Source organism: Arachis stenosperma, chromosome 6 (assembly GCF_014773155.1).
Source record: "Arachis stenosperma cultivar V10309 chromosome 6, arast.V10309.gnm1.PFL2, whole genome shotgun sequence".
NCBI lineage: Eukaryota > Viridiplantae > Streptophyta > Magnoliopsida > Fabales > Fabaceae > Arachis > Arachis stenosperma.
This window is the reverse complement of record NC_080382.1, coordinates 117,016,542-117,026,922: the sequence shown is the minus strand read 5'-3', so window position 1 is coordinate 117,026,922 and position 10,381 is coordinate 117,016,542. Positions and strand designations below refer to the sequence as shown.

At 34.1% G+C, this 10,381-nt stretch overlaps 1 protein-coding gene across 2 annotated transcripts; it reads right to left on the bottom strand.

Moving 5' to 3' along the window:
- Positions 1-4,169: 4,169 nt before the first annotated feature.
- LOC130936218 (spermidine hydroxycinnamoyl transferase-like) lies at positions 4,170-7,087 on the bottom strand. 2 transcript variants are annotated; one of them, XM_057866255.1, is made up of 2 exons: positions 6,186-7,087; positions 4,170-5,483 (listed from the first exon to the last, which is right to left on the bottom strand). In XM_057866255.1, exons 1-2 carry the CDS (start codon positions 6,943-6,945, stop codon positions 4,828-4,830), a joined length of 1,416 nt encoding a protein of 471 aa, XP_057722238.1. In that variant the 5' UTR covers positions 6,946-7,087; the 3' UTR covers positions 4,170-4,827. The 2 variants fall into 2 exon arrangements, with proteins under 2 accessions (XP_057722238.1, XP_057722239.1); XM_057866256.1 differs by having other exon boundaries at positions 4,174-5,483; positions 6,192-7,085.
- Positions 7,088-10,381: the final 3,294 nt, after the last annotated feature.

Genomic DNA, 10,381 nt, shown 5'->3' with positions numbered 1-10,381 from the left:
ATTATAAGACTCTATTTCTATTTTTGTGTTATAATTGTTATTTTTATAAAATTATTTGTTATTTGAAAATGAGGTTGAAAGTGTTGATTTTTATTTTTTTCATAAATTTGAGAACACATATTATGATGGACAATTCTATTAAGGTTAAGAATTTAAAAAATAATTGCAAAAAAATTATGTTGTAATTTAACTTTTTTTATTTGAGTTTGACTTATGATTAAATTTTTATTTATTATTTTTTATCAAATTAATTTTATTATTATTTTTTAAATAATTGTTAAGCAGACTAACCGACCGGCTCCACCAATTCGCCATAAAAAATAGGTTAAAGTTTTAAGCCATTTATTTTGGAGTATAGTTGTCAGAACTGAATCGATAATCAAACCAGTTAGATTACTGGTTTATTAGTTAACTACTGGATTAATAATTGAACCGGTGAGTCAGTTTCACTTAAATAAAAAATATAAAATAGTAAAAAATTTAATATCAAAATTTGAATTAGTTATCTAGAATAGTATCTTAATTTAACAATAAAGTCTTAATTAGTCAGTATACTATAATAGTATCTAAATTTAATACACAGTAATAACAATTCATAAATTATATCTAAGGAATAATTCAGCATTCATAAACTAATTCAGAACTAATTCAAAACCAATCCAAAATCAATTCAACTAATTCAGCAATTCAAAACCAATTCAACCCTGCCATATTTATTTCTAATCAACTCATAAACCAATCAACAATAAAATCCACAGCAATAACACAAGAAATTTCACAGGAAAAAAAACTGAAACAACAAGTAAATGCTCACAGCAGGGAAGAGAGTGGAGCAGTGAAACACACCACGAAGAGAGCTCACGGCAAGAAAGTAATGGAGCACACGAGAGAAGCATATTTTACGGCTGCAGGAAGCACAACTTGAGACAAAGACAGAGATGCGAGCGAGATGCAAGTGGCCAGAGGCGGAGACACAAAACACTAGCAGAGAAGAGCTGGTGGTGACGGAAGTGAAAAGAGAGAAAAAGAGCAGAGAAGAGCATAATAGAGACTGGCGAGTAGCGATGGACGATGGCGCGACGACGAGAGACGTACAGAACCACAGACGCAACAACCTAGGGCAGGCGACCCACAAACGGAGGTGACAATGCAATGACGGAGACGCAGAAGAGCGACGATACGAGGCAGAATTGCTGGCAATTGTGTGTGTGCATGCATGTGCGTGTGTATGAGAGAGAGAGAGAGAGAGAGAGAGAGAGAGAGAGAGAGAGAGAGAGAGAGAGAGAGAGAGAGAGAGAGAGAGAGAGAGAGAGAGAGAGAGAGAGAGAGAGACTATGTAAAGATAATGGTGCTTCACTTCGAGCTCGAGGGACAATGAGGGAGGGATTGGGTTAGGTTAGTTAGGGTTTCTTTTTTAGTATTTACCCATTTTGGTTCTTAAAGAATTTCGGACTAGACACTTTAGTCCCCAACTAAAATTAATTACTCGATTGGTCCCTAACAATTAACTCCGTCAGTCACTTAGGTCCTTTACTCCGTTAACTCTAACGAAGGACAAAATAGTCCATGACAACTCTAACAAGGGACAAAATGATCCCTGACCTCCTCTATTCGAAAACAACACTGTTCTCTCCCAATTTCCATCATATCTCGCATAATGCTAACAGTCTCACACTGTAACTTCAAGCTACACAATGCACACTCTTCAACTTCAATGTTCACAAGAAAAAAATCATCGACTTGTTCTCAACCAATTCATACTCAGAAAACTAATGACTATGTCTCTCAAGTACTTGTCATCTTCGATGGATCTCATAAATCTAAACAGCAAGTCTGATTTGTTAAGACCCATCGTCATCGTTGCCATCTCCCTCCTCCTCTGCCTATCATCTCCATGACCACATTATCCACCACTCCGATCACTTCCTTCAGCTTCTTCTCCGAACCAATGTTCAGTAATCGCTTCAGTTTCCATATGAGCAGCAATGACAACATTGCTCGTTGTACCAATAGTTTGGATGCAAGGTCAAAGCTGTTTGCCAACTTGGACTTTGAAAAAAAAGAAATGAAGCACTCGAGGTCTATTTCAAATGAGAATTTGCATATGATATCGAAGGAGAATCTTCTCATGATGTTCTAATGTCCAACAATATATATTACTTGTCAAAGAGTGGAGAAAGACGTGTCCTTGGGGTAGTTGTGCAACTTGGTCTTGAGGATGTGGTGGACGTTGTCAGGGTTGGAGGTGATACTGTTATCAAGGACGTGGAAGCGGATGCTTCTAGTGGGTGAAGTGTGGAGAAGATGGGTGTACCAATCACAGAGATTTAGGAAGTGTGTAGTTCATGACATGTTGAGGTAGGTGCGACACCTGTGACAGTTACACCAAAGCTTGATCTTAGAGCTGAAGAGAATGAAGGAAAAGATGGAAAAGAAGACTGTGAGGGTGAATAAGGAGAGTATGAATGTTAGGATTATGCGAGATATGATGAAAATTGGGGAAGAACAGTGTCGTTTTCGAACAAATGGGTCAGGGATCATTTTGTCCACTGCTAGAGTTGTCAGAGATCATTTTGTCCCCTGTTAGAGTTGTAAGGACCATTTTGTTTTTCGTTAGAGTTAACGGAGTCAAGGACCTATGTGACTGACGGAGTTAATTGTTAGGGACCAATTGAGTAATTAATTTTAGTTAAGGGCTAAAGTGTCTAGTTTGAAATTCTTTGAGAACCAAAATGGGTAAATACTCATTTCTTTTTTTCTTAAAGCATCAGAAACGATGCTGTTTTGGGGAGGGAATAAAAAAAATAGATCAAACCGGCCGGTTATTTAAAATTGTCGTTTCATCGATTTTTACCAAAATCGGTCGTTCCAAATTAGTTCTCACCAATTCTTTTCCTTACATGATCGAATAGCTTAACCTGACCGACCTTGTGTCATATTCACTAATTTTCTGATCGGACCGATTAGTCTAGTCTGGTTCTTACAACTATGTTTTGGAGGCCTTGGTAGGGTGGGCGCGCATTGACACCCCCTAGCTAGGCCTACCACGACACCATATCCATAGCTCCCTCTCCCTGAGGTATGTTTTTCTTCTTCATGCATCCATATATGATGTCTCACATGTACCAGGCCTCAGCCAGTTAGTCAGGGCCACCACCAAGTACCAGCTAGGCAGCCTTCTACTACCCCTTCTTCCTCACTAACCAGCCAGTCTCACGAGTCACAACTTCAAACCAACACGATTCATTGCACTTCCTCTCAAGTTTTATTTGATAGCAAGTGTGATTTGAATATAAATTTACCTCCTTTTCAAGTTTTATCTTTCTGTTATGATATATTCAGAGACACTATATTTTTTATCATCTAAATGCTCTAATATTTCTTTAGGTTATATATAAACTTGAAGTTATTTGATATATATTTTTGGAAACAAATGATTCAACAGCTTTTGTTTTGATAGAGCTTTAATCTTTTATACATATTTGATGTTATTTCTAAAGATTAAACTACTAAAATGGTACTTGAAAGTTAACATTGCTGACAAAAATAATCACAAAAGATGCTAATAACAAATATCTAAAAATTTTAAAAGTACGACAAAAAGAACTAAATATTAAATATATATTCTAAAATAATATTTTAGAGATCAGATCAAATTGTTTTGAAAAATAAAAAAAATTTAAAGATCAAATTTGCTTCGAATTTTTTGTGCACTTTCTAAATATTTATTCAAATGTTACCACAAAAATTCGGATCAAATAGATAAATTATTTGCTAAATACAAAAGTTTTTTTGTCATTTATAAAAAACATAATATTTATTGGTTATTTTTATTGCATTTTCAAATAATTTAATAATTGTTTCGTCGATAACATCATTTGGGGACCTTTTTATCAGCGCTTGAATCTTTCAAGTAACAAATCGGTAGTCAACTTATTTCTGAAAAATAAATGAAATTCTTATATTTATATTTGGTTTGTCATCATCAAAACGAGAGATTGTTAGCTCCATATATCGGAATGAGTTTTGATATTCAGAAATAAAAAATATAACCTTAAAATTTTTATTAATCTGTTACTAAGTTTGCTCAATCTCTAAAGTGCTAGAGAATTTCTATTGGAAAGGGTAAAACAAAATTAATGTTCAAACATCAAAGTTAAAACACCTCAAAACACAAATATGAGTTATGTACCAATCTCAAAAGCAAACTTAAGCTTAATTCTTGGACCTCCAAAGCAAGGTACAATATGACCCATAATCTTAGAATGGAACTCATTTCAAATATCCTTGGCTCCAAAAGTGTGAGCATGCACAACAATTTAGGACATTGAGAACTTGTTTTCGCTATCCACTATGCCATTGCAAAAAAGACTAGCATATTTGCTAAAGATGTACCAGAAAAAAAAAATTGTATTTCCTAGACCTTTTAAGGAATCAGCTCACAATAATATAAAAAAAAGTTTACAACATCTCTTTAATAGGCTTAACTCTATAAATACAAGTCAAAGGAAACTATAAAAAATGTGAAAAGTATTTGTGGCAAAATATTGCCAATATTGGAGAGTTAGGCAAATAGTTTCTTTAATTAGTGAGCACTAATCACCTTTAAGACTTATAGTTAGATTTCTCATGAAGTGTTGATCTTTGCCTTCAAATCTATTTCTAATATAAACAAATTCTGTTTTGAAATCCATAATTTCATTAATTTGTATGGCTTAATATGTGCTACATTAAATCCAAGTCAAGAAAAACATCAACCATCTCTCAGAACTCATACCAAAGCATAATTAAGAATAAAGTGCATGAAAATCCATAGTTGAAATGTCATCACAATTTGGAGTTAGGATATACCTCCTCTATATCCTCATAAAAGAGCTTCTTCAGATCATCCACAAGGGATTGTTGCAAGCAAGTAGCAACAATGAAGCCATCACCACTTCCATTGTTCATAATGAAAACCTTCCCATCCGAATTTATGCTTCCCGGAACCAAACAAACCGGCTTTCCCCACCCGAAATCCGCTTCATAAAAAGGAAAGTTAGCCCAACTCACAATATACATATTCGGGTTCACCCTGGATTTTCCTCCTCCAAGATTATACAACTTCTGCCTCAATGAATTCATGTCCTTCTGATTAGCAATGTAAGCAATGGCAGACCTTACATACTCATCATTCATTCGCTCAATCGCTTTCCTCACGTTCCGAACGGCATAGCCTAGAGGCTTGTGAACAATATCATCGAAGCAACATGTTGGTGTCACGGTAGGAAATGTTGCATTCCCAAAATAACTTTGAGGAAGATTTGGTTTAAATCTGTTCCTGCAATTGACCAATGCACATACCCTTGTTTTCTGGCCCCAATTACCCTCATTCTTCACCTTGCAAATACACCTCCATAAGTGACCACTTATGACCTCAAAACTAGTGTAAGGCCTACTTGAAGAAAGTGTATTTGATGAGTTTGAACCATTGCCAAAGCCATCTGAAACATGCAAAATTAATGGAACTGTGAATTAACAATGAATATAGAGAACATAACTTGCTGATTGCAATCCGTATCTCTAACAACACTGAACATAGGGGAGCATATCATAGAAAACTTAACCAACTTTCTTAATTATAACTATATCCCTTGTTAGAAAAGAGATGTTAGTAGAATAAATAGAAGAAAAATTTTACATAGAAAGATTAATTAAGAACAATTTTGTAAAGTATTTTTTTAAATTTGTTCAACTTCAATTATTTTCAATGATTTTCTTAATTAATATAAATATTTAAAAGTAAATAATTATTTGCAAAATTAAACTCTCTGTTCTTTTAATTGGACTATTATACCTTTATTACAGTCATGATAACCCTAAAATATGAGTTATAAATTTAATTTTGATTTAAAACTACAATTATGTATCAAATCATCCCATTAACAAAAAATAATTATTTTTTAAAATTTGATAATAAAAAATAATCCTACTAAATGTACATAAAAAATAAAAATCAGTTATTTGTATAAAATATATTTTAAAATATAAAATATATATTAAAAATGAGAAAACAAATATATATATTTAAACAAATATATAGTAATTGATTATTTTTATCCATATAGCATTTTTGAATCAAAAAATATAATTAAATAATTAATAAAATATAAAAAATACATTAAAAATAAATAATAGTATTAAACCTTTACCACCATCATGATAAGCTTTCTTCTTAAGCATCTCAACTTGGCCTTTGGTGAGCTTCAACACAACAGTAGCAAGCTCAATCTCTTGTGGTTCTTCTTCCTTTTGTTCTTCCCAAAGTGGCGGTGTTAGAAATTCAGCATGTTCAAATCTTGGACCCACACTCACACCAAGCGAATTCAACAGCCCTCGATCATAAAACGGAACCAAACTCGAATCCAAATCTTCACCTCTCGCCAATTTTGACCATGAAGTCATGAAATTCCCAAGAGCCGCTCCGTCAACCACAGCACGACAAATAATCATCCCCAAAACGACGCCGTTGCCCGGAAGCCTCGTGAATTGTGCCGCCATCAACGGCATGTCGTCAATACGGTCAACGCTATAGTCAACCTTGGGCAAAAACTGTTCCAACAAAACATTGTTATCAAGGTTTTGGAGAAGCATGTCCAAGGTTGTATGATTATCGTGACACGTGGCTTCCAATAGTGTGACGCCCTTTGAGTTGCAGAGAAGTTGTAATCGACCGCCATGGATCCATCTGAGTCTACCGGCTAAAGGGTAGTAGAGATTCAAGGCTTTGCTGAGTGAGGCTCTGAAATTTTCCGTTGAAGAAGAGGAATTAAAAGTGGTGTAGAGAGAAAGTTGGGATCCATGGTTTGGAAGCTTGGTTTGATCACAGTGTGACAAAGGGATTATTGTAGTGGAAGAGGAATCTGAGGGGGTAATCGTGTAAGAACGATCGATTGTTACTACCATTTTCTTTTCCTTTCTTTGTGTTGACTCAGTGGCTCGTGTTGGTGTTATTGATAAATTTGGTTACTAACACATAAAAGGACAACAACTGTACTGATCCGGGTACTGTCTACACTCTCGACTCTCGAGGCATCTGAGTTAAATTAGACTTGAGTTAAGGCCTAATATTTTATTGAATTAAAGACCTTTACTTCGGTCATTTCGTTGCCCTTCAATTAAAGACCATCGAAAAAAAACTTTAATCAACTTATTTATTATATAATGAAACAATCCAATAAATCATATCAAAAAATAGAAGGAAATACATATAGGAATTAAGCATACTTTATTAATATTTCAACTAATCACATTACTGTATCAAATTTTTCCAAAAAAATCAATATGAAAAACATCTAATTACCATAAATAAAAAACATTTACATCATACATTTTCATAAAATTTCTCTTACGCATCAATGCATCATCAATAATATTTAATTGATGGCATGAATTGTGATATAGAAATGGATATTTTCTATTCACACAATAAAATATAAAAATTTTTGTCTTTGAACAAAAAGATTTTACATGTCTTCTCCCCAACCCAGAATCTATTATCTATGTCTCTCTCTCGACCATTTTATGTCAATGACATAAGTTAAGCATAGCCTTCAGGGATCTTATTTGATTGATGTCACACATTATAACTTACAAGTATATAAATGAATGCTATCTTCAATTACAAGCATACCTTATTAATATGTCTATTAACCATATTAGTGTACCAGATTTTTTCAAATAAATAAACTTAAAAAACATCTAAATACCATGAATAAGAAACATTCACAGGTCACATTCTCATAAAACTTCATGCAATTGAAAATTAATCTATACAACATACCTTAGACCTCTCTTGAGTAACAATTTTATCGACACTCAATTCTTTATTACTTTCGTTAGTATTGATCAATGTGCTATTCGATTCGCCTTCCAAGATTGAAAGGTCCATAGAGAATATTCTTTTACGGAAGCTTTGCGTCGCGACGGCCGCTTCTTTGTGGAGGAAACGCGGCACGCACTGTGGAGAAGCGACGACGGAGCGACGAGTTAAATGATTTGATGTAGACGATGGAGACAATTGATGATGAAAAGCGTGAAAGCTTGCACCGCAACCGGGAATGTGTTGCACCAACGGCAGCTTCTTAGTGCAAGAAAAGCGGCCCGCACGGTGGAGAAGTGACGACGGAGACACCGGTTGAATTATTTGGTGGAGATGGTGGAGGAAATTGATGAGGAAAAGAGTGAAATATTGCACCGCAACCAGGAACGTGTTGCACCACGATCAATCTGGCTGCGTTTGGTTCATGAATGGACTGAGACGTAGACACAAATACATAGATATTGATGACATAGACATAATGAAACACAAAATTTTTAAGTTGTTTGGTAATTAAATACAGAGACACAACAATAAATTACAATTATATAAAAATTTCAATATTATCCTGATCACAAATACTACTACCACCCTATTTTTTCTCCACTACTCTCTAAACCACAACCACCACCAATTCTCTGTTACCATTAATAACTCTTAAATTAATAAAAAAATTTTAATTAAAATAGAACGACATAGATATAATAAATATCAATCAAAATTCAATTAAATAAAAAATTGAATATATAATTTTTCTGTAAAAAAAAAAAACAGAAAATCAAGGGAGAAGATGAAGTTGAAAACAGAAGTGGAAGTAGAAAGACAGATCTGGCAGGATGCAAAGGTTGAAACATTTTTGACAGAAACTGCGCACTAATTCTAGCTTAAGTGACTGCATCGGCGATTATGCAATTCCAGAAGGTAACAGTGGTGGTTCTGGCAAAGCTGGCGACAATGATAGTTCAGGCATAGGCGAAGAGAAGAATTCTGCAATTCTGGAAGAGGAGCGGTGGCGAATCTCGAAAAGACATGAACAGTTCGATCTGCTAAACTGGGAGAGGAAACAGTGGCAACTTTGACAAAGGCAGTGGTAGGCTGGTAGCGATGGCTTTGCGATTTTGAGAGAGGCAGCGGCAACGGTTCCAGTAGAGGAGGCTGCAACAGTTTTGGAGGAGGAACAGCAGCAATTTTGGCAGAGGAGCGACAATGATTCTTGTAGAGGCATGGATTCAGGAAGATAACATGGTTTGGAAGAGAAGAAAGATGAAGAAGATGACGATGTAGAAGTGAAAAGTGATAAAGTAAGGAAGAGGGTAGATTTAGGAGTTTTTTAAATTGACTAAGGATAAAATTATCCAACATTTTATTATGAATATGTATCCACCTTTAAAATTTGTGTCTCACACTTTTAAAAGGACACAATTTACATGTCTCTAGTGTGTAAGTGTGTGTAACCGTGTCCTTCATAAACTTGTGTCTTATAAAACAAACGCGGTACGCGTACCACCGTGTCCATATGTCTTTGGTAGACATGGACAGCAAACAAACGCTGCCTCTCAGCATCACTAATGGCGGCACGGACCGAATGTTACCGATAGCGGAGCGCTGGGAGGATGCCTTGGATGGAGGAGGTTGGCGTCTTTGCTTTTTGGGAGAGAATAGATGAACGGCGGTGGTGGAGAGGGAAAGAGGGTGAAGAGACGGAAGCTAGGGAATCAGTTTCCCTAATTCACGTCGCAATGCTATTGAACGTATCTCACCAAATTTGAATGTGGTGAAACAATTAACAACAAATATTTTATATTATAAATGAATAAACCTAACTACTATATTTATAATTAATTAAGTTGTTCCATTCTTGGCTGATTAGGAATTGGTTCCATATACTTCTTCAAAAAATATTAATTAATGTATAAGATAATATTGAGTAAAATATCGTTTTTGTCCTCAACATTTGGGATAAATTTCAAAGTTATATCCCTAATGTTTAAGTCTCTAGCGTTTCAAGATTGTTTTAATGTTGCCCTACCGTTAACAAAATTGACCGTACGACAAAATTGAGACAATTTTAATTTGAAACGTTAGGAATTTGAATGGGACAAAAACGTTGGGGACAAAAATAATATATTACTCTTAGAAAAATTACCAAATCAAGTAAAATAAAAGTAAATTTTAACAAAATAAATTGTATTACGAATTCAAAAATTTTACTCATCATAAAATACTTGTAAGATGACTAGTAGATAAATTTTTAGAAAAAGAAAAAATGAATATAATATATATAATAAAGTATAAATTATATTTTTTTTTGCCTCTAATGTATAGAACTTTTTTAATGTCTAATTTAAATAAACTTTATTTTTTAACTTTAAAATAAATTTTAATTTTATCCTTTAATAATATCATTTTTTACAGTACATAGTTATTCAATTATTTTTTAATTAAATCTAACTAAATTACTCTTAATCACATCACTTTTATTCTAAGTAATTTTTTTATTTTACTCTTAAAAATTTTTCATAA